The sequence below is a fragment of the Netta rufina genome (assembly GCF_964035555.1).
Source record: "Netta rufina genome assembly, chromosome: 21".
Classification (NCBI taxonomy): Eukaryota; Metazoa; Chordata; class Aves; order Anseriformes; family Anatidae; genus Netta; species Netta rufina.
The window spans coordinates 7,817,825-7,842,896 of NC_140145.1; the positions used below are offsets into that span (position 1 = coordinate 7,817,825).

At 41.3% G+C, this 25,072-nt stretch overlaps 1 protein-coding gene across 1 annotated transcript; it reads right to left on the bottom strand.

Moving 5' to 3' along the window:
* Positions 1-1,048: 1,048 nt before the first annotated feature.
* SLC6A4 (solute carrier family 6 member 4) lies at positions 1,049-23,755 on the bottom strand. The gene is made up of 14 exons (XM_084299525.1): positions 23,591-23,755; positions 15,656-16,268; positions 14,827-14,961; positions 13,850-14,069; positions 13,287-13,425; positions 12,767-12,901; positions 10,793-10,896; positions 9,946-10,073; positions 9,747-9,859; positions 8,838-8,969; positions 7,600-7,699; positions 7,136-7,236; positions 4,255-4,422; positions 1,049-3,435 (listed from the first exon to the last, which is right to left on the bottom strand). The coding sequence occupies exons 2-14, from the start codon at positions 16,116-16,118 to the stop codon at positions 3,361-3,363; spliced, it is 2,013 nt and encodes a 670-aa protein (XP_084155651.1). The 5' UTR covers positions 16,119-16,268; positions 23,591-23,755; the 3' UTR covers positions 1,049-3,360.
* Between the last annotated feature and the right edge of the window lie 1,317 nt (positions 23,756-25,072).

Genomic DNA, 25,072 nt, shown 5'->3' on the forward strand with positions numbered 1-25,072 from the left:
ACTGCAAATAGTTTCAGGTGGATATGTAAAAAGAAGAAAGGCAGATCAATGATAAATATAAATGAAATCAATTTCTAATTTTTTCAACCACTCAGCTAAACAGAGATACTAAGAAATTAATTTATCATAAGAAGATTTTGAAAACCTCAAACCCGTATGCCATCTAAAACAAAATGAAGGGGAACTGAAGTACCTTGCAAAATCAGCTTTTTTAGAATGAAAACACAGATGGTTTTTATCTTTACATTATTCAGGAAAAGAAAAGCCTTTTCAGTCTACTTCTTGAGGGTTTCCTTACCCCCCCAGGATTATCCTGGTGAAAAGAGAATAAAGATGTAACATCACTAGTGATCCTCTGGACTGCCTTCTTCTGAAAATATTTTTTTCCTGTGACTACATGTCTGCTTTGCTTTTTCTATCTCTCTTCAAATATTTTTAAAAGCTTTCATCTCTCATGGTACAGCTGTAGTCACAGTGCATTATTCTGTTTTTTTCAACTGACAAAATTCAAGCTGAGAGAACTTGCCCAGTTTTACACTGTGACTGTAACAGGAATCTATATTAAGATTGGGGCTTTTTGGCTGAGTTTTAATTCACTAGAAAAAAACTGGCATCTCTTGGGCAGTTTCCCAGCATTCTGTGCTAAATCCACCCAGAGAATAAATGGCTGTTGTATGTTAGTGTCTTAATACAAACTAAAGATGCATTTTTTGCCTTTCCAAATGCTGTTATAAAGGAATAACATGTCAGTAGTATTGGACACTAAATGGCAGTGATTTCTGCAGTTCTTACCCTGCAAATTATTCCATTAGAATTAATGTTCCCAGTTTCAGTTTCTTTGCAATGGCTGAAAGAGAAACTTTGGCTTTGATGCAAATAATGTTCATATTTAATTCAACCATTTCTGCTATCCTGTCGCCTTTCTTAATAAAAGGTAGCAGAATGTCTGTTAAAAGAGACTTTTGCAAGCGGGCATACAAAAATGACTAAAAGTTGGAACTGTAAGAGTTTAAAATATTTATTTATTTATGAGCCTAGCATGGAACAGAGTATCAGTTCTGGCAAGAAATACATCTGTAAGATATATCTATAGAAAATTCCCATTTAGGAGGAAAGATACCTAGCATTAGTTGGACACCAGTCTAAAGAATGGAGAAGCTGGGTGGGGTTTTCTCCTTTATTTCCCACACTTGATACATAAGAGTACATCTTTCATTTTACATTGACATTTCGTATGTAATTTTTCAATGAATGAACTCAGAAAAGTTTATTAAAAAAACAGTAATTTTTTGATTGACAACTTCAGATCTTAATGCATTTTTATTATTAAATGGATTCTCAACTTGTTTGTCTTTTCCTCACAATGAAGTCAGTTTTGGAAGTAGTTTTCAAATATTCTTGAGGAGTAAGCTTCAGAACTAGCTTGTATGAGTAACTATCCAGTAAGACAGATTTATTATGTTTTTCTGGTGGCAACGTGAGAACCTACTCCCTTTTTTAAAACGGTGCAGGAGACTTATGTTTGTAGTTTGGAAAGAACCTTCACTTAAGTTATTTCCTCATTGGAAGCTGGGCTTGAGACCTAAAGGTAAGTGAAGTCAGCAGCTGAGGTGTAGGAAGCATTCCTCCACGAGGTATCTGCACACCTAAGCAGCAAAACAACAGAAGCAAGGGAAATGGTTTCAAAAGGCAATTGTACCCTCCCTGCTTTCCTCTACCCAGGTAAGTTCTTTGTACTGATGTAAACTCTCCAGTGGGTTTCTTAATGCCTGCTGCTCTGAATGTGTACGTAACATCGTTCCTTATAGCAGTATGTTGCCTAAGTAGACCATGAAATACAAAAGAGACTTATATGCTCTATTTTATTTTACTTTTCATAGACTGTTATAATCTATGTGGTAGAGTAAAAATACAATGTCTTTACATAAATGATGACTACTTAGGTTTATCTAAATTTCCACCTAACTGCAGCAAGACTGATGTCCTCCAGCTGACTTGGCGGCTGCAGCGACTCTAAAGGGCAGTTCCTGTTGGAAGGCATATGTACATATCTAATAGGAAGAGATCAGTATGTGTATGGAAGTCAATTTGTGTATCAGTGCCTCAAAATTTAACACAAATAGTTCTGATCAGAACCTGTCCTCCTGAACTCTACTTAATGTCTTGTTAAAAAAATGATCTTTTCGTCTTTGGGATGAAAGCTAAATGTAATTCACATGGAGCTAGTAAATCCTCAGAGTAGGCTTGTGTAGTTCGTTAAACGTACTTTTGTCAGCCAGTCAAAAGGGTTGTTCTAAGCTTTAGTTCTTTTCTAGGAAGCAATAGAAAAAAACACAGGCTCCAGCCAATTTTAGCTGTGGAATTGACTTAAAGAAAAGAAAAGCAGATCTTTGAGAGTCCATCTCAAAGACCTCAAGTTCAGTTGGCATCTGAACTCCAAATAATTCACTGTTGATATATAGCTTCCTTGGGAATAAACATTAGGTCTGTCAGTGCAATGACTTCTGCGAATACCTAGCTTATTTATGAAAACATTAGAGTAAGTGCTTAAATACTTGTCAGGTAACCCATGATGTATTCTGCTTGATTGCGTCTCAAGGAAAGTGAAGCCTACGTTGCAAAAATGGATTTTGTAGAATGTATTAAACAAGAAACAATTAACAAACTGTTAAAATCTACGAAATGTGGGAAATGAAAAGGAGGATAACGTTACCAGATGTGTGTGCTCACTCGTGCGGAGTGCTACCTAGTGCTGCTCGGGATTGTTTCCTCTTATATCATGACTCCCCTACAGACCGAGGGTTTGCAGAATTTACTAATATATTTCAGTTTATAAAACCCTGTGTTACTTGAGTAATATATGGCTATCGGAAATACCTTTGTATTTTTCACTGTAGTTTAAGCAATTAGAACCTTAGAAGCGAATACAACATTGCCCAGTACGAACGATCACATTGAGGAAAATACAGGGGTACTGCCACACACGTGCGATTCTAAACCTAATCCCCCCCGCTGACACTCGTCCCACAGAGGCTTTGGCAATCACGCAGGCTTTCAGCCAGCCCCAGTGCCCACGCATGGAGCAGTGGTATTCTCATGCACGCAGATGTCCTCGTGTTTCCAGAACGGATTGGTCCCAGTCGGTTCAGTCTGGTTGGAAGTGCTCGGCAGTTTTCATCGGATTGCTTGGATAAATGTGCTGGAGGCATCACGTTTCCAAATGCCCATTGTCAGTGACAGAGCCCCCACTGAAAGCTCCTCCAGTTGTTATCTCAGCTGGAAACGTAATTCTTTGGGTGGGGAAGAGTACGGGGAAAGTTAGGTTTTCTGCTCCACCTCTCCCCCAGAAGACAGGTGAGCTTAAACTGCATTCATGCGGATGTCTCCAATAGGAATTTCTGTAGCTGTTTCTGGAGTGATGCTCTTCAGAATACGCTGTTGGAAAGAAATCAGTATTAGAAGCTGATTCATTTTATAGGTAATAAATAACACTAGCACCATTTGAAAAGGGATTTGTAATAAAAACGTGACTCTGGTTTGAGTTACACCTCATCAGCTACAAGACAAGGATGTCTCAGGGTTATGTTATCCTAGCATTATGAAATCGTAAGGGGCTACAGAAGTGCACAGCATTATTTATTAATTATTTGTAACAGATGCAATTAAATCAGTTTGATAGCTGTCATGTGAATGCTTTAGGACTTTGATGTTTACGTGGGTACCCTGAGCTAGTTGAACATATTCTGTCTGAACTGGTATTTACATGAACTTACGAGAAATCCCCAAAATGTCATCACAGACCATCAAGGATTTATGGTGGAGAAATCTTACTAAGTGTGGGAGAGCAAAAGAAACTTGTTCTTGTAAGCTCACCCAGGGGAACTGGTGTTCCACTGGCTCAGGCACACAGACAGCGCTGTGTCATGTGTGATTTCTAGGGAATGCCTCCAGTTCACCAGTGCTTAAAAAAAACTTGATTTAATTTTGGGTTGGAACTAGATGATCTTAGAGGTCTCTTCCAACCCTGGCCATTCTATGATTAATAAAGTGATATGAATACGTATCTCAACCCCCTCGGTGAGACCTGGGAGATTTGTAAATCCCTCAGAATGGACAAAAGACAATTAGCTGTCAGCAGGCTAGGAACAAAACAGCCAAGGGCATCAAATCCTAGAAAAAAAAATAACGTATAATACTTATAGACATCACCTCCTTCCTAACAGTCAAATAGAAACAACAGAGCCTACTGGATACCTCCTTCAGTGTTCCTGGAGTGACGACCAGCCGATAAACCATGTAGATCGGGATGCAGATGACAGAAGAGGTTCCTATGCAATAACCCACCACTGTGGTCCAGTAGGGGTAATTATAATCAAAAAGCCGTAGCTCAGGAGGGTTGGACAGAAAGCTGCAAGTGACAAACTGAAAAAGAAACGAGAAAAGTATAAGTATGTATTTTGACAGCACGCACTGTTTCTTTAGGGAGCTCTCTGGCCCAGAATAGCAGTCAACTTAAGCCTAAATACTAGGACTTAAGAAGGATTAAATGTATATTGATCCTGAAAAAAAATCTCAAATCAAAAATATCAAATTAATATCAATTAATAAAAAGCTTTTGGATATCCAAACTTTCCTTCAGGAAATTTAAAGGAGCTCAGGAGCTTTAGGATATAAGCCAACCAGCAACTGCAGTGACCTAGGTAAAAAGTGCCATATGGATTGCTTATTCCATAAATAAGCATGCTGGTGTTTCTTGCCTAAGAAGCATTAGGGAGAAAACTCAGGACCACACTTGTATATGTGAAGGAAAAGAAAAAGAGATTAGATGAACAAAACCAGATCAGTCGATACCAGTCTGTAGAATTTCATCTAGTTAACCTTGTATTGAGCCCTACAGCTTGGTTTCTGCTCAAAAATCCCATGGGAAAGGCATCACGTGAATGTTAAGCCACCAGAAATGAAAACTGTGCTGTTTCCTTTAGCTACTTGCCTCGTATTTAACCATTATCAGTGTCAGTTCTGGTTTGCCTGAATTTAACCTCCAGCCCCTGTATTGTTTTCCTTATGCTGTTCTTTGTTGGGTTCAAGACCTTGCTCATGCTCTCTCAAATACCATTAAAGTACTTACATACAGTACTCACAGCAGCCTCCCATTTTCTCTGTGATAGGCTATACAGGTTCCAATTTTTTCTGTTACTTATGTTCTACAACCTTAGCATATTTTCTGTGATATTCATCCGAGTAATTGTTGTTCTTCAGTAGCTTTTGCAAATGCTAATCCTAGTTTGGATATGGTATTCTGCTGTCACCTGTATGAATGCTGTTAGATGGCTTTCCTGTGTGTAGTTTGTGAATCCAAAGATCACAGCAGCCCTGACATGTACAGATAGCTTGGAATTGAGATCTGAAATTCCAGCTCTGAACATGGTTTTTATTTGCTCATTCAATTAAATTCTACAAATATTGCAAGTGTCTACTCTGAAACAAGAGGGAAGAGAAGTAATCCCTACTGTAGCGATTAAACAACTATGTGGGAACAGGAAAAAAGTAATCTAGGACCCATTTTAATTATTCCAACTTCATTGTTCCTGGTGCTCTGCCCTCTTCCCTGCTTAAGATAGTTGAAGAATGATGCATTAAGATACGCTTCCTAACAGTTCATAACTCTTTCATATCCTCTGTGGTCATTTCCTTATTCTATAATCTGAGTGTGCTTTTTATTTTTATGTATAATCAAAATAAATGAGTGGATTTTTAAAGTTAAACAAACATTACAACTTCCGCAGATACCAGTGTGCCTACACCCATTTTATTTTTGTCATTTTCATCAGTGAGAACCGTTCTTAATGGGTTTAGGTCCCTAAGGAGGGATTTAGGGAGTAAATGACTTTTGTGTGATTCCGGGATTGCCTGTCCTGAGAGAGGTTGTACTGCTTCAGGCTTCCTACAAAACGTGCCTGTTTTTCAGTGCTGCTCTTAGGTCTTCCTCGTCCCGTGTGTTCCCAGGAGGAAAAAAATTGGATAGCCAAGTCTTACTCAGAATTTGATTCATCATCTTCAGTGTGCACGTCCTTCATGACTGAGAACCTTCTTGTGAAACAACAAGTACTTTGTAGCTGAATACTACGTGAATAATATTTGGGAATGCCCTTGGAAGGATCTCTGACTTGGTTTTTCCAGATTATTATTAGAAGATAAGGATTCTGTCCTTAAAATTTCCATAGAAAACTAACATGCTGCCTTCTGGGCTTTCCTTAGTTTGGGTTAGTTTCCTCAGCGAGGACAAATAGCTCTGCCTAGTTACCACATCACCAAAGCTGTTTGCTTCTGTTTATTTTACTGTTTTGGGATCACAAAGAGGACAGTAGTGTAAAAATTATTTGTGGTGTAACACTTTTATTTACAGTCTTTTTTTTTTCTCCTTTTTTTTTTCTGTGGGTAATAAAACGAAAATCTGTTAAACATGCATTGATCATTACAATAGTGTTTGGAATTCGTTCTGTGGGTCTTAATTCTAGTTCGGTGCTCATAAACTCCATCTTGACCTGCCCTGCTCCCACTAAGGCTGGTGACAATAAAAGACAGCACGAACTAATTTGGGATCAGGAAATGAACACTTGATGTTAAAATCTTATCGATAATCCTGCCAAGTCAAACATCGGGACAGTATTTCCAATTCTGAAATGTAGATTTAGAAAGGCTGCAATTAACTGCTGTAAATGTTATATGGAGTACTCTAAGTGTCCATCAGCAGTTACTGGGACAGTGTATTTACCTACCTTGGTTTTGCTCCGCAGACAGTATGTTTCCTCATCATTTTTATTTGCTGAGGCAAATATAAAACAACAAAACAAAGTAATATTTGTTCATGAGGGGGATGGAGAAGAATTATTAATAACCCAGTCTTGTTTACACAGCTCATCTCCAAAAATCCTTAAAATTGTGGTTTAGTAGCAAGATCTTGCAGCATTGTATCAGGTTTTTCACTAGTTGGGCATCTTTGATTTAACAAGAATTGTTTCTAAAGAACTTCACAAGCAAATCCTGTCAACTTCTAGAAGTCTAAGGAGCTGCATTGTACAATGATTATTTTCTTGTGCTGGATCCAAAAAAAAACAGTGTAAAGAAAACTCACCAAAAGGAAGATGGGGCTAATTGCTACCCAGCAAATTCGCCAGTACCAGCCTGGGGCAAAGCCAAGCATTTCCTTCACATCGTTGCAAAACTGCGTGATGCCTGTGGAGACAAGCAGGAGGAGTTGTGGCAGCAGAAACACATTTTTCCAAGTAGACGCATGCACAGCAAATCAATTCAGAACCCATCTTGAAATACTGTTTTGTTCCTGTAAGTCCTAACTACATTAAATCCTTAATTATTCGAGTGATATCTCTTACTGTTTTTAGATGTCAGGATGCATCTGTCAGAGAACAATCAGTAACAATTCTCACAGATTTGGTAACTAGAGAGTTTGTGGGAGGAAAAAAAGGCAAACTTTTCCCTGAGATGACAGTGATCTTGTCTGCAGACAGAGGAAATGCCACTCCTCACAGGCTCAGGAGTGCTCGCCAGCATCGTTTTGCCCCACGGCAGCGGACGTACCGTAGAACCAGGCCACAGCAACTGCTTCCAGGAACACCACTGTCAGGACAGCTGGGCCGGTGGCGTACTCTTCAAACAGCTTCACCACATATGCACCTCCCTGTGAAGGAGATCACATTAGCAGTGAACCAGAGATCCAGTGACGGAAGTCCTGGAACACTATTTTTTTTTTATTATTGCCTTCATCTGGACCCAAATATTCGCAGATGTGTAAGTTCTGCTGCGCTGTGACCTGTGAAAACCCTGGCTGTGCTGCTGATCTGTTCTGGCTCCGCATGAACATCCTCTCCCAGTGCCGTGCAGAAGAGCTAAAAAGCTAAAAATCTGCTGGCTGTTCTACTTGGATTTTAATGCACAAATGAGGTTTATTGGGGTGTGAGGGAGTGGCTTTTTGCATGCCCTCTGTGTCTTCTTCCTCCAACCTGAGTCATAGTTAAAGAACAGGAAACATGCAGTGTGTTGCTTTGCTTTCCTTCCATTTGGGGTGCCTAGAATCAGATGAAGGAGGAGGACATTGCGTCCCAGAGAGGAACTACGCCTGCCTTTACTGTAAAATGCTTTAAACGAGAAGAGAGTTGTTAATGAGCAAGGGGAGTGAAGTGTGACAGGAAAGGCGAGTATTTTTTCCGTGTCCTTATGATCATTGCATTCATAATTCAAAATTTAGCTTATTGGGAAAATGAAATCCCACAAGAAATGAAGGGGCAATTAAGGTGTGACTGATGATGCTTTCCAGCTTGATTTGATGAGGAAGATCTGGGACATTCATTGGCAGAAATTCCTGGAGAGCAGTTCAGCAATAGTTACAGCAATCTCTAGCAGATACTTTTTAAATCATTTTTTAAAATGCAATATACTTTTCAAACACTGGGTAAATGAAAGTAACAAGTCCCATCATTTTTAAACATGGAGGTTTGGACAGTGAGAAGTAAGCCACGTATGCAATGTGGGAACATCTCTGCTTGCTGATTTAGCAGTTGGGGCAGCAGCTGCATCATTTGTGACTTGTGGCATGTTAGGGTTTTGCTGAATTGCAATGCGATTGTTTCACAGCACGTTTCCTAGTGGGAGATACTGTTTATGTTCATTACAAATACAGGTTTCTAATGCGTAAAGAAAACAGGCGAGAGATTTAATCTGACTTCCTCAATCTGTGTTAAAAAAAATACTCTCTCTCCAAGACGTCATCTGCAGAAAGTTGCCAGTAAGGAAAGCTGAGGAGCGGGTAAAATACTTACAAATGTCAGGGTTGCTAATGAGCCCAAAAAGCAAATAATGATCAGGCCGAGGACAAACAATTCCCTGCGTTTGCTCCAGACATGAGGGAATTCATCCAGTACTCCGGTAATCACTCCTTCTAGTCCCGCAAACTGAAACATCAATGAAAAACAGAGGACAGTTTTACCAGGAAAAGGAGTTTTAGATGATTGAAACACTTCTGTGTTTTCTTCTGCCTGTAGAGTTGGTTATAACTGCTGTTCAAACAGACTTTCTTCAGAATTTTTTAACTCTATAGGGCAGGGATTTAGTCATCAGTAAGAAGTGCCTATCACCCAGAGTAAGCACTGTAGCACTTATAAGCACTTATTACAAGTAATAAGCTACTGATAAGACTGCAACCAAGACTGTGCACTCAGCTGAGTTCAGCATTTCTGGAAGGAGCTGATTCACAATCTCTAAAAACAGGCTTACATAGGAAATTGTTAGAACATCTTTTTTGCAGTGCTATTGAGAAGGCTTTCACTAGCTTCCACCTTTTAAAGCCAATTAGTGTGGAAAAAAATAACAGAATTTACTAATTGATTTATAAGTTTACAAGTACAGAAGAGAAGGAGGCTGCGTTCAACCAGGAGTTTATGAATCCAGTGCTTCAGCCGTGTTCCCAGGTCTCTTACTATTTATCACAGTGACTTTGACAAAGCATTTAATTTTATTTTTGCCTCAGTTTCTCCAACATCAAATTTGGAGGAAGAGCTGCTGTCTCACAGAAGGTGCGTGGAGGTGCCGGTCTTGCTTTAGAGCCCTTTGGTGACAGCACCGTGGTTGTAATTCTGCTTCTTCTGGTGTTTGCTGGGGTAAGGCCATCATACACCCAATGCCACTCATCCACCTCTTCAGATCTGCTCCCTGAGGTCTCGTCTACTCACCGTGCTGTCTAATCCCAGCGTGAGTAACATCAGGAAAAATATGATGGCAAAGAAAGTTGAAGCAGGCATGTTTGCAATGGCCTCAGCGTAGGTAATGAAGAGCAGACTGGGACCTGGTGTAGGAATTAGAGGTAATTGTTAGCATGGTGCAACCAAATCTCTTAGAAGTTGGAGAGATCTGTACAAAAAGTTAGCCTACCAGTGTCTTTGGCAACTTCTGATACGTCTTCATTCCTCATCTCAGCCATGTAGCCCAGCACAGTGAAAATGACAAATCCAGACACAAAACTAGTCAAGCAGTTCACGGTACTGGTAACCAGAGCATCTCTGCAACAGAAGACCTAACTCATATCAGGGAATTGGTGTCTGATGGGAAGGGTAGGTTGCTACCAGATGGGGTGATCTGAACAGAGTCCTACAGAAACTAGGGGAATGCGATGCAAAGAACTAGCAGGGCATTTTGGCAAACAAGCAAACAACAACTGAGCTACTTCTCATTGCTCTTCCTAAGGAAGAACTTCGAGCAGGTTATAACATTAGGCTGGCACAGGATTAAATGCTGGATTTATGCTTACAGAAATACTGGAATTTTAAAAGGATTGGAGTTACTACAAAAATATTAAAGAATGGAGGAAGAATTTATTTAATGGTATAGATAACAGTTTTTAAGAAAACAAGGAAACAACTAAAAATTGCCATCCAGCTCCAGATTTTAAAGTCGTATCCATACTGACTGACCAGAGTAATTGTAATCTGATGGTTTGTCAGTGGCCTGTGCCATTTTCTTTTGGCACATTTCTACACCTAAGCTTCCTTGCTCTAATTGATAGAGATTCTCTCTTTTGGGGTAGGCAAACAGAGAGAAAACTGTTTTAGATTGCAGAATCTTTGAATAAGGATTTTTGTTCTGTTAACAGCACTGTCTGATTTATGTGTATACAGGTTTGGCAATGCAGTGTCTTTCACCATCACTGTGTTTCTTTTTCATTAATACAAGCAACTATATATATATATTGATTTTACATACAGAATAAGTTAGAACTCACTGGTAGCAGTTGTTATGGAACTTGTTGTAGCTGGCATAAGCCAATAGGACCCCAAAACCTGGACCAAGGGAGAAAAAAATCTGAGCTGCTGCATCCACCCAAACCTGAAAAATAGTAAAGTCAAGAAAAAATGACGTGAAACAGACTGAGTTTGGCAGATTCACAGCATCACTTAGCCATACAAAATGATGTTTTGCTACTCTGACTATATGCTAGTCCTGGCCTAACGAACATTTTGTTAACAGAGTATGTTGGAATAAGAATTGGTTTTTAGATTTGAGACAGGTACTAACGTCCACTATGGTTTTTGTGCCTTTGCTACGCTTGTGTTCATTGGTGATGTAATTAGGATTTATTTCAAGGAATTTACCATGGATAAAATGTTACTGTATTTCTTTATACACTTTTTTAAATACTAATTTCTGATGGTATCTTAGATTATTTCACAGTGATTTGCCTGTGATTAGATTAATGTAGCTTTTGCAGTCCATGATTTCATGGTGGGCTTGGCCCACCTTTCTTCCTCCAAGCTCTGGGTGCTGTGGAACAATCCGGTGTTTGGCTGTGCGTCCTCTGGGCTAAGCAGTAGATGATCACTGCCTGTATTTTTTCTCGATGCATTAAAATACGTGTGACAGTGTGGGTGCAGTTCTAGTTCGAAGGACTCAGTACAGCTTTGTTGTAGCCATGACAGATGCAAGTGTGATGATCTTGTTATGAAAAGCCTGTTGTACTTGAAAAGTGGCCACAGCCTTAGCGAGTAGTGTTCCTAAAGTACCAATATCAGCTCTCTTTCTGGAGGTGAAAGCCCACATTCGTCTCTCCTCTTTTGATTGAAGCCTGGAGTTCATTACAACTCATTTCTAATACTCTTCCATCGCGTGAGGCCATCCCGTATCAGCCACAGACAGAACTCTGTCATCGTCCAGCACACACAGATTGCGATCTGCTGTCCTCACTTCAGATACATCCAATACAATATCAATGCCCGTTATTGCTTTTTCAGAAGATGTGGTCCCTTATTGGAGATGCTTCTTTATCAGAGACTGGTGTCTTTTCATTTCCTTTTCATTCAAAACTCTCTGTATCAGCTGGGCAGTGGCAGACTTGCAAACATTGGAATTTTTTATCTTTGTATTTGTAGTATTTATTGCTTTGGGGGTTTTCCCTCACCCTCCCCACTAGAGACTTTGATAAGCAGCGAAGCGAGCACAGCCTTGAGCCTGATGGACTGCTTGTCATCCCCAGAGCTCAAAGCTAAATCAGATACTGGAAGGAGTTTTTGTGGTTAGCTCAGTACTGTCCTCATTCCTCCTTTCTTTTCAAACTTTGGGTGTGTATGCAGGCCTAACTGACCTCTTCCTTCTCCAGAGCACTCGCGCATACCCACTGATCACTGAGTCGTGTGTTAGCTGGCAGTGGAGACTCTGCTTGGGCTTTTCTGCCAGAGACTGTCACCGGTTGGAGATCTTAAGTTTCAGCTCTGGTAACTACATTTAAATACAGGTAACTGGAGCCACTGCCGTGGGGGGAAAGTCTGCCTGAGTGTGCAGTGATCCCCTCACAGGAGGAAAACCTGCAGCTAATCCAGATGTTAGGGTTTAGTGAAATGAGTTTTCTCATTGTGACTGCCATAGGTAAAGGAGTGTGTAGCAGGGATCATAGTGGCTTCTTGCTCGATGCCAGGCTGCTCACCATTCCCTAATAGCTTGAGCTAAACTGACGGTGGACTGAAGTAGCTAAATAGAACCAGAAAACCTGTCTAATCTTAGAAACACAACAAAAAGCCATTATATAATTATGGAAAGAATGGCATGACTGTTTAAACAAGAGCATGAAGTCAGGCTTTTGAGTCCAAGCTAAAACGTGTGTGTAATTGTGCCCAATGCTGGGAGTAGACACTGAAGTTTATACATGCTGATATCCATGTTGAGTGGCTGAAAGTGAATCCCTGCCCTTCTATAATGCTTTTACCTCAGTGGCCAGGAGTTTCTGCCAGTCAGGTTTCAGGTAGTAGAGGACACCTCTCCAGGCACCGGGCAGAGTTGCACCTCTGACTAGCAGGATGAAGAGGATGATGTACGGGAAGGTGGCAGTCACCCACACCACCTGCGAGGGGAACACGAAGGTAGCGTTTGCCGTGGGTAGAAAATTAACAGACGATAAGAAGTTAAACAATCAATAACTCTTAGCATTTATAGCATCTTCATGTGAACTTCTCAAAAGTTCTGTGAATGGGCAGTTGGCACATGAACAGCCACGCTTTTTCTGGGCAGGGTTGCTCTTGTCCACAGAAGGGTGGCATAAGGTATTGTTGTGGTGTATTACTTGGGTGACAGTCGCAGTCACTGCGGTAAGAGCGTCCCGAATACACGAGGCCATAACCCCTGCCGTGAAGGCAGTCTGGGATAATTCTCTGCCGTGTTAATTGGCTCCTTTAGAACTGCTGCTAGGCTATACAGTACCAAGTGATTTGTCTTGCTTTTGCATTCACCTTGCCAGATGTTTTGACCCCTTTCCAGATGCTGAAGTATACAATGGTGAAGATTAACAATAAACAGAGGGTCAATTGCCAGCTAATGCCCCCCAGGTCATCCAGCCCATTGGACCTATGCACCTGTAGAACTTGGCGGCTGAAAGAGGAAAGAAAAACAGAGTGTAGATATTTTTGTAACAAATACTTATGGTCAGTATGCTTTGAGCAGTCCCATACTGTCATCTGAGCATTACAAGTAGTCCTGAGGCCTTGATAAGGCCTTCAGAGTCATATCATTTGGGATTTTTTTAATTACAAGCTTGATATTTGTGGTACATCAGTGATGATAAATGATAAGCGTTGACAGCTGATAAAGGCCAGAAAATTGCGAACGTCTGATCTAAAATACAGAGCACCCTCCCACACACCCTAAGCATACATACCCCTACAAGTATTTGATTATTTGAATACTTTAGAAAAGAAGACTCTTGCTAAACACCCCTGCTCCCCCTCCAAAGAAAACCTTGCTACATGTTCCACCATTCTGTCTGATATCACTGTCCTCACTTACATGCACTTACGTATAAAATTCTTCTGCAGGAGAGATGGAGTACATGGTCCAGCTGACGTTGTCCTTGCTGAAGTAGTTTGTGCAGTTGCCCGTGTTCCAGGCATTTGTGCAGCTGGTCCACGGCAGCTCCGCCGTGAAGGAGGACACGAGGTAGTAAAAGGCCCACGCCATAATGGTGTTGTAGTAGGAGGCCACGTAAAGATCGATTATACAGATGGCAAAGCCAATTCCTAGTAAGGTAGGAAATAATTCCAGGAAGTGAGTGAGTTTTGGGCCGCGGAAAAGAAGGAATTGTTTATTCACATCAACTACAGTTAGCGATTGCCTAAGGCAGTTCTGCAGGAGGCACACATGCCCTGTCCTGTGTCTACCACACTGGAATTTCTTGTGGCTTTGGAAACACTCGGGCTCTGATTCCAAAAAAGCATTTGTAGTCAAGACATAATACGCTTAAATAGTTTGTTTTATCTGCTCTTAAAATGTGGAATTTAGAAACTGCCATCTTGTACTCCCAGTGGGAAAAAAAAAAAAAAAAAAAGACCAGAGCTCTAGCAAGAGTAACAAGCATGTAGAATAGGTCTTTCTATTCTAAAAGACTGCAAACAGGGACTCATTTCCTTGTATCTTTGAAATAGAAGTAGTGGATCTTTCTTCTTTCTTGTTTTTAATTTTGGGTTCAGTAATATTATAATTATTTGAGTAACTAATTTTTTGCTTGTTTTGTTTTTTTTTTCAAGCTTAGGTCAGAGAAAATGGACTGGCCTCTCTGTAGGCAATCGGAGAGTTGCACATCGCGTGTATATGAGAGCACACACACATCTACAGATGTACATAAAGTCTTAGGAAAGCTTTCTTTGTAAAGCCAAAATCTTGTGTAGAACTAGCCTTTTGCTTTATGTGATTTTCAGATTTTTTCAGAAATGTCATCTTTATAGAAAAATCAAGTACTTGGAAAGTTCCTGATAATTTTCCATTTCCCTTCATTACCTTTGAAAATGGGACATATTTTTCTCCAGATTGAGATGCACCCATTCCTGTGGTACTGTCCTAACGCTAGTTCCATGTAGAAGAGAGGAATACCTCCAAAGATGGCCATGATTGTGTACGGAATGAGGAATGCTCCTGCAAGAAAGCAGTTAAGAAAGATGGTTACAGTTCTTCGTAGGACTTCTCCACCACCAGTCCCAACACTCCATAAACAGAGTTCTTTCTATCTCTCAGGGACAATCCATATTCCCTCCCTAGCCAGTGTGCCACGCTGAATTATCCTGGGATTTCTCAGCAGGGCAACTACCCAGCAACATGAAAGAAGCAGCACTCAGGCCAGGCTTCTCACATTTCTGTATAGGTGGCATTCACAAAGACCCTACTGCCTCTGCAATGGGTACAATTGTGGGATAGAGGCAAAAATGATTGACTTCAGTAGAATGCCTTTGTACGTCAGGGAGGCAAAAGTCTTTCCTGTCCTAGCTTTCCTTGATTGGATTTGTGTTTTGGGTGTAATGTCAGTGAGTCTGTCCTAGCGTTCCTGGTGAGTGTTTTGACACGTTGGTTTATCTGGTTGTAGACAGCCCTTGGGCAGGGCTTGAGCATCTTCTCCTGCAAGGTTGTTTTGCACCTAGCCAGCTTTCAGTTTCTAGCTGTACTGATTATTTGTATCTTATCCTATCACACTGCTTAGGTTTTTCAGCCTGCTTCAGAAGTATTTTTCCCTTACCCATTTGTCATGGATGGTATTAAAATGAGCCACTAAACTCACTCATTTCTAAGCAAGGAAGCTGGGTGTTAAAAACAACATACAGAACCGGTCACTGACCTCCTCCGTTTTGATAGCAGATGTAAGGAAATCTCCACACGTTTCCCAGATCCACTGCATACCCGATGACAGAGAGCAGAAAGTCAATTTTTTTGCTCCAGGTCTCTCTGTCTTCCAGCTCCATCAGCTGCTGCTGGCCCTCGGCTCCGCAGGTGGTGGAGGTGGTGGTTGTGGTGGTGGTCGTGGCTGCGGGGGCAGTGCACTGGGCATCTTCCACCCCTCCCATCCCGTTGCAAGGACCAGAGCTCTGAACCCCTGAATAGCCATTTTTGATCGGAGCTGCCTCCTCCTTATCTCCCTGGCTGGGATGGACTTTGTTCCCATCCTCCACTAGCCGCAGGGCAGATTTAGGGTTCCTGATCAGAAGTCCGTTCTCTCTGCAGTCTTCTCCTTCATTGCAGCCTGAGACATCTTTCGTGGAAGCCAGCAGCTGAGTCTCATTGCTCGTTGCCTTTTTTTCCATTTTTCCAAGATTCGTCCTGCTCAGTTGCAGAGGGACAGCAGCACGGCTGCGTGGCTTCTTTTCCCACACTTTTGTTTCCACTGTATTCCCAATGCTCCTACAACTCCCCCTCCATCTTTAAATCCATCAGACTGAAGGCACGAACACCATCTAAGAAATGAAAAATAGTTAAAAAAAAATCTGTTACTGGGCTTACTGATGCCAGTAGTTTCATGTTACCAGCACTTGTAACACTTTCTGTGATTAAAATACTTTTGGAAATAATTCACCACCACAGCACACAGTGTGATATTTAGCAGATAATCCCTTCAGGATGTACCAGGAAAACTCAACTGTGTACGGAGAAAGGAAAGAAGCAATCATCCTCTCCTACAGCTGCAGGTGGTGTACCTGGCTTATAAAAGATCCAGCAGACCTGTTATAGCCAGCAGATTTGCTGGATTTTATGCATTGTGAGGTAACTCACAGGTAGTCACAGTCCTGCTGTCTTCTGGTACCGCGTTGTCCCTCCGAGCACTGATTTCACACCCCAGGAGGTTGTGGGACTCCCAGTTTGCAAACATCAGGGCGGAGCATAGTGTTTGGCTTGTGTTTGCCTTCTCATAATTTCATACTGTGATTTCTACCATTAATTTCTAGATTCATCCAGTATTAAGAGAGCAGAATTAATGAAACAAATACTTAGATAATAATGGATATACAAGTTACGTTTTATGACCATATTTCTTTAGAAATCCTACTGTGTCTGCCACGTTTAGAAGCAGATCTGGAAAGCTTAAATGAAAGTTTAGCAAAGTATTTAAATGCCAGTGCTTTTGCATCAACTAACTTTTAACATTCAGTCAGTTCTAATAACAAGGAAAAAGATCAGGAGTCCTCAGTTTGATTGTTTTGAGTCAGTAACAACTAGCATCGGGGTTTACTTTTAAACACTAAAACTCGTCCCCCATTTTGTTTAACTCCTCAGAGAAATAAAGGCATCTCTCACTCTCTTTGGCTCTGCTCACGCCGTGGTTCCAGCCCTGGGAAGGGCACTTGGTGCTGCTCCTAAGGGACTGTGCTGCCAGCAAAAACCCTGCACTGAGCAACTCCCTGGCTTTACATGAGGAATCCAGGGGAAATGAGCCATTCAGAAATAGAATAAAGCAATTAATTTTTCCTGGAGAATATAAAAATAACAGCAAAAGGACTGATTCCTCATGTCTCTTTCTGTTTTCTGCTCGTTTGTTAGGTAGTGTGAATGCCCAGCTACCCTTACTCAATGAAACGTCAGAATAGGAGCAGATCCTTGGTGCTGCACATGCACTGACCTTGCTCTATGGCTAGGAAAGTGTCGAACAATCCGTGATACCCCCACATACTAAATGATGATAATTACAACTCATTTTCCCTTTTCAAAGCATTTTGTACCGCAGTAGCTACCAGTGCAACATCCTGAGCGCAAGGATAAGCATTATTTCACTTCCAACTGCTGGACAAGCTAGAGCAGCAAGGGTATATTATTGCTCATTGCTAGAGGTTGCTCATTGCCGGAGCTATTAAAACTCATGTCTTTTGCCAGCGTTCAGTCTTGTAAAAAGACAGTTTGCTAAGCCTCCTCCTAAACAAGCAAGCAGAAGGAAAGTTATCGAGTTGCAGGGGATGTTCTTGAGCAAGAAGTTCCTCGAAGGTATTTTTGTAACTTCCAGAAGCCTCTCATTTGTTCCTGCTTACTTTCTGTGCTCACCCTGATAATATTCTTCTCATCACACAGCAAGCAGTGCATATCAATGCATAATTCCTACAATTGCAGCACTTTGCTACTATTAGTTAATCATCCACAAAGACCGAAACATCTTCAGGATTCCAGAGAAAAATACTATGGCAAAGAAGAGTAATTTCTGTTTTACCTGCAAGACTATAAAACCTGAGTGTCTTTGGAGTCCGAAACCTTCCACATGTCCCAAAAGAGCTTGTGCAGATGAAAACAGCTCTACTGCCACTGGTAGCAACATGAAAATCCTAGGAAAAGCCACGGCCAATCCTTCTCTCCATCGTGGATAGAGCATGTTAAGTGTAAGACTTAAGCGTAATATGGAAAAGTAACCTGAGCCCTTCTGGACTTTATACCTCTTACTCATAAGTGGGAAAGCAGTAAAGGATGTTGATTTAACTTCATTATCTTGTGAGACTGAATTTTCCACACCTGAGAATTAAGCATTTAGTGTATTTATAAAACATTTTGCTTCCGCACATAGACACTTCTTGGCACATTCCTCCCAAGGAAAGATTGTTGAAGATATCATTGGTTTCCTGGATCTGTGACAAGGTCCTTACCCAAATCTAAGCTCCGTTTGCAGACCACAGGAAAGGAATATCACATCACTTTACATAAGTAGGTAGAATTTTCAGTAGTTTGAGCCTCAAATATGCATAAGACTTGTGAACTTTGAGGGGCTTTAGCTGGAATTTCAACTATTTCTTTCTGAAAGTGAATTACAGCTCATCAGCTACCATGGGAAATCTCCGCAGTGAGACTCCAGAGCTATGCAGTCATGTTCACAGAAGGAGAGTTGGCACATGAAAACAGACCCATAAAATTTCATTATCCAGTTAAAAAAAAAATAAATCAGGAGAATGTACCTTTTTTTTTTTTTTTCTCTTCGTATAATTCAAGAAAAAAATGTCTGAAGGAATTGCAACTGCTACAAACAGTGGGAACAGTGGCCGAAATAGAGCTCTTGGAGTTGAGAAATACTCTAGGATTATTAGGGACAATCACCAGGAGAAAATTACGCTATTAGTGAAGGATTTTGCCCAGCCCAGCCTCCGCTTAATTACATGTGCCCATCTTTCTGCAGGACCCAGTGATACACGCCTTTAGCAAATGATGTAAGGAATGGCAATTTAGTACAGATTTTTGATCTGAGCTGTTGCAAAGGTTGCTCTTAGATAAATTCATCTTGGCTTCTTATCACCAACCTACTTAGCTAAAGATAAAAAGAAAAAAGGGGGAAAAAAAAGAAAAAGGAAAGAAAGCTGTGCCTTTTTTGTTTTGTAAGTGTGACTTTGCTCTTTTTGGCTTTACCTTTTTTCTTTTTTTTTTTTTTTTTTTTGGTGTGACCTTGCTCTTTTGGAGACGCTTCATGCCTGAGTCTTTTCTCCCTCTGGTGCCTCTGGTGTCCTGTGGGCAGCTGTCCCCTGTGCTGCCAGCTGTGCTGCCCCCTCCTTGTGCCAGGAGAGCCAGGAGCGAGCCACAGCTCTGCCCTGGGCTCCCAGCTCTGCCTCACCTGTTGGGAGCACTGGGATGGAGAACCCAAGCCGTGTGCTTCTTGGGGCTTGTATTAAATACACGATAATTTTTGGTTACTCCTATACAGAGCAGAATTTCAGCCAGCTCTGTAGCTACACAAACCCAACTCCTTTGCCTCTACCAGAGCAGTCCTAGAGGAGCATCCCTGGCCTGGGGTCCGGTTCCTTTCCGAGCAGGGAGCCTCAGAGTTGGTTTCTCATTGCCTTGTTTTATTTCTGGAGGCATGCAGTGACCTCTCGTGGCAATGTGGGAATCCCTTTCCTTTAATGCGCTGCCACGAAATAGAATAAATCTTCCCAGCACTTTAACACAAAATGATTTTCCTTTCCTCTGTATTTTTAAAGGAGAAAATTGACTTTTAATGAACCTATGGGACTAAAACAATCAGGCTGAGGTGCAGCAAATACCAGATGCTCCAAGGGAGGCAAACCTTGGTGTCACCTGGTGAACACGTCGGTGGCAGGCAGCACCAGGCTTCTTCAGGCTGACTCTGCACCGCTGCAGAAATCGTTACTGGCCTCCCAGTGATCAAATACATTGTGATTTGCAAACGTATATTTGCATACATTTCGCTTCGAACAAATTATTTTCCTTTTTAATGTGCTAATTTTTTAAGGCAGGGCTTGCCGGAGTACCAGCCACCGCCTGGGTTGCAGCTGCGCTCCCGTGGTGAAGCTCCCCCTCTTGCCACCAGTGCCAGCGCTCCAGCTGCACTGTTTCTGGCCAGTTTCATGCTAGCACCTGCAAAAAATTAAATGACTTGGAACCCTAAGACAAAATGTTAATCTATGCTGTTGGCAAACAGCGTTGAATGTTGAGATGATTTCTGCTAACTTGACCTACATCTCACTGCCATCACCCAGCACTGATGGGCGTTGTGATCGTGTAACTGCTGCAGTTACACCCTGCCATGAAGTCGCAGGTCACACAGGCAGTTGCACACAGAAGGAAAGAGCCCAAGGAAACCTTTTGTCTAGAAAATCATACAAGTGGTTTGTGTGATGAGAGAGAAGTCAGGTATCCCTCCAGAAAAAGGCTGTCTTGTTTGTCGCCGGCCCTATTCTGCCTTTTTGCATGGGGGGGTTTGTGACTGGGATGGCAGAAACTGTAGAAAATTGATCCTTTGAAAAATTATAGAAATTGATCCTTCTCCTGTGCTCTTGGGGGTCAGGGAGTGCCTGTTCTGCTGCCTGTGTGGCGTGAAAGGGTATAGAGACTCCATATCGATCCTGATTTTCCACAGGCTGGGAGTAACCCTTTAATCAAAATTATTACAGGATAGCTTAAATGCTTCTGTAGTCTAGGGAGCTGTTAGAAAAGAAAAAAAAGTAAGGAAAAAAAATATATTGGCCATTTAAATCTTGAAACTAGACTGCACTACATAGCAACAAATTTTACCTGGATTGTCATTGATGAGTCACATTTAGAGTTCATAACTCAAAAAAATAATGACTTATGCTTTTGAATGCATTCACCTGTACTTATTTCATCAAAAATAAAGGAGTACCAAGATCATCCTTTTCTGTTAACTTGTTTCCATGAGGTGAGCTGATAGGAAGTGTGACAGATTGTGTTTTGGGTTTCAAAAACTGATCTTCATTAATATATAACAAGATGATGCATAGGTGTTATGTGCAAAGCAGAGCTAAGCCCACGTGTAAAGAACAACAACCGAGAAGTGATCTCTTCAGGTGCTTCTTTTTTCTTTTTTTTTGCTTCCTTCTCTAGTCTGTTTTAAAAGAATCAAAACCGATTTGGGATAACGAATGATCAAAACACACTGAAATTAATGGGTCTGGTGAATTTTTTCCATACATCGCAGGTCTGATCCCAGTGATCTGAAATGGAACTGGACTGTGCGCTTCTGCACATCACTCTAATGTGTATTTTAGAAGAAATTTACAGCATGGAGGTAGCAAACTGGCCCTGTATATGAATATTTGCACTCCTCCAAGGGCTGGCTCCCATTCCCATTAAAGGAAAGTAGAACTGTACTCGACCAGCAGTCCCCCTGAGACAATGACCCTTCTGGGGAATAAAAGGCTGCTTAGGCAGGAGCAGCCCAAGGAGTGAGCTCTCCAGTTAACTCGTGTGTGCCCAGATAAGGCTTTGTATAGGTAAGATGTGAAAATAGTTCTGGAAACTATCGTACTGGGGGAATATCAACTTGTACTGTGAGGCTTACAGCATCACCTGCCCATGTTTCGGGCTGAAATTCAAGAGTCAGCAGAAAAGGGAGATTTTACCTGGAGGAAAGCGTGGAGAAGAGAGGTGCGGTGTAGGAGTGGGAATGCTGCCAAGCTGAGGACAGTTATTTAAAGAGCAGAGAGGGGAGGAAAATGCATTGTATTGGCTTGAGAGCATCCACATGGAGTGCAAGGAAACAGATAAGCTTGGAGGGAATGATATTCCTTTTGTAGTCTTCCTCGAATTATTTATATCGGCTTGGAGGAAGGGCTGTAAAACAGCAAATGTCACCAAAGGAACAGGGCACTGCTCCGTGATATAACTGCACAGGGGCGTTAATCTGCACAGTGCTTCAAGTAAAAGACCTGTTTGCACACTCAGAAGTCACAGACCGGCTGCACATACGTGCTGGCATACACACACTTAGCGTTGGAATGGTTTTGTGTGAAGAAAGCACAGAAACGGTCCCCAGATGATGTTTCACTGAAGGACACTTGCTCCTGGCTGTCTCCAAGACACAGCCCCTTTGTTCAGGCTCCCAGCTCTACCTAAGTACTTGGTGAAACACTTATCCCATGGATGGCTCCCTTATGTCATATCACTTCTCTAAGCCACAATTTGCCAGCTCAACAGAGCTGCAGGAACTCAGTTTTGGGAAAGAGTTAAAATGTGAGCATGAGATGGGACCCTGGGATTCAGAGTGAATGTTTCTTTCAGCTTCTAACGCTGTTTCTAATGAAACCTCAGCAGTTTATAGTTCCTTGGACGGAAACAGGAAAGAACCTAAATGCACTGCACATTTCCATGTGGGAATAGCTTAGGGTTTTTATTAAATTTCCAGTTTGGAGTCAGTTTTTGTTAATTTGTAGAATCATTTGAAATTCACCACCCTGTTCGGTTACCAAACAGTCCCACAGCGGTCTCTCGCCAAGTTCCTGAAGTACTCTCCAGGACAATTATGATCAATTCACTCATCAAAAGCACAGAAGATGACGCCTAGCTGCATGAGAGCCTTCCTGTTAAAATGCCTGACAGCCTGCAGCCCACATTTTAAAAATGTCACAAACCTCCAGAGCACCCAGAGGCATTAAATGCACTGTCCTTTCCTTCCCAGGCTCTCTTGACACAACAAAAAGTGACTATTTATATGTTCAGTTACATTGCATTCCTCACTTCAACTTCTGTCTGACTTGGACTGACCCAGCAAGCCAGTTTCAGCAGTAAACATGATTGACTGTACGTATATTTATGTACAGATTTACTACTTACAATAAACCTGTCCCATTGAGCTAGATAATTTACTGTGCTGGCACAGTTTACCTATTAAAATACAATTTAATTTGGTTAATAAAGTTTACCATTTTAAAGTAAATGTTTTGCAATGATTTTTTTTTCTTCAGATTCTGGTGCTTTTCTTCATTTTCCATTATAGTTCATTTTAATTTTGGTAAACTTTATATAAACCCTGCTTTAATAATGCAATTATGCGGACTGCCAAGACTCTGATATTTCAGACTGTCACAACATGTTCAGCTACAGCCATTTGACTCCCAACATTCATAATTGCTGGACAAGTGCCTGAACGAGGCAGAGAAAGGCATATAACAGCTGAAAAGCAAACAAAAGCATAAAAAATATAAAGTAATAAAAAAAAGACAAAGGAAACTTTTCACCAAAAATTAATACATCATTGTGTTGTTTTTGTTTCCCAAAGCTTTGTTAGATGTACTTTTTCCCCAGTGTTTTCGAAATCATTCTAAGACCTTAAAAGTTAAGTTAAAATGAAGCAATTAATACATTTATAGGATTGAAAGTGTCATCAGCATTTCAGGCTTTACAGCCAAAGTTGAAAGAGGCAAGGAGAAGTTAAGGAACCTCTGGTGTCTGCTTGCTTCGGAAGGCAGGTTCAGCCTTCCAGGAGTCCCTCTGAATTTCACAAAGTACTTTAGGCAGCTGCATGTGGAAAAAACAAAATCATAAAGTCTTTCATTACCTGTCTTTCGGCCGGGTTGGAAGTGCTTTCCCTGGAGTTATCCAAGCTGGAGGAACCTTCACCCACATTTACTGCAGCGGCTGGGGAACGCAGCCTGTGGGCAACTCAGCATCTTGGGGAGGTTTTTGTACACCAGTCCCCCTCACATGGTCTGATTTCCAGATAATCTGCTGCCAAAGAGCTCTTTAAGAATTTTTGCGTCACTTTAGTCAAATAAACTTTATGTTTCACCAGGGCTGCAGCTCAGTTTTTCTCCTAGAGGTGGGTGGCTACATTTGTGCCTTCCGATCGCTTCAAAAGAACAGGATCCAATGAAGGCAGAGGGAGAGTGAGGGAGGCTGTTCTGGTAAGGGCCAGCTTTGCTGCCTGTTATTACAGCTATAAATAACAGGACGGTGATGATGAAGGGGCTGACAAATGGGACTGAAGTTTTGAGGGAGTCAGTAAATTACAAGTTTGCAGGTGGCTCTGCAGATTGTGTACCAATAGGGATATTAGCACAGCAAAGGGGCTTGGAAAGAGTAATGTTATTTCTGAGCACTTACATTTTTTTTAAATGAAGAAATAAGTTTAGTTTTGTTTTGAAACGTTAAGCACAAATTCTTTAAAAAGTGTTTTCCTACTTCAGTAAAATCAACAAGTACTTTCCTTTCTTCCTACTGCTCCTCAGCATATCTCACCTCTGCCACAAGCTTTTTCACCTGCTTCTTTCACCCAGGAGTTCTTCATTCTGAAACTTCACAATTTGTTTATAAAAAGCCACGAATAGCAGGTCAGTGAAATACTGCCGTACTTTAGGTGGCAGATTTGAAAAAGAAAGTAGAAAAACAGAATGGGAACAAGTGAGAGTAGCTGATTGTTAGCTCTGTTTTTCAGAGATGTGTTCCAGACATTTAAGTGGAAAATATATATATATATATTGAAAATGAAAATCCTAGGGTTATAATTAGCTTATTCTTTTTTTTTTTTTTTTTTTTTTTCCTTCTGTTCCCTTAATGATAGCAGCAATCAGCCAGCAGCGTGCCATTTGCACCATCTCAAGGATAGCTCAGGTACTGCAATTGCAAACAGATGTGTATCGAAAGTGATTTTTACTTTCCCATTAATTCTTGTGGCAGTACCTTAAAAACGTTTTAGCAATTAAGTTTTTTGCCCTTAAATAGTAGTAGAGACCTATTGTTTTTTGGTGCAAATAGCAACATTTAAATTTGTCTTCTCGCTGTACTCCCCTCTTGCACTCCCCTTTCCAAAATAAACAGCTTTGGTCGTGTTAATCTCTGCTTAGCTGCAGACAGGAAAAAAAACTCCAGCAGGTTAGTGTTCTGGCATACTGTAATCGTTCACGGTCTGAAGAGGACAAGCACCCCCTAAACCTTTCTTGAGATCAGAGCACAGTATTTCAATGCATGTCTCCATCTGGGGATGAGTCCCTGTGGTTTGGGCAGGAGGTTTTGGGAGGTGGGAGGACGGACGGCAGGAAGG

Coding starts and splice junctions, on each gene's coding strand:
- SLC6A4 (XM_084299525.1), bottom strand. CDS start 16,118: ATGGAAAAAAAGGCAACGAGCAATGAGACTCAGCTGCTGGCTTCCACG. Junction 13,426..13,849: donor CCTGCAGAAGAATTTTATAC/GTAAGTGCATGT, acceptor TTCCTCTTTCAG/CCGCCAAGTTCTACAGGTGC. Junction 3,436..4,254: donor CTCCAGGAACACTGAAGGAG/GTATCCAGTAGG, acceptor TCTTTCCAACAG/CGTATTCTGAAGAGCATCAC.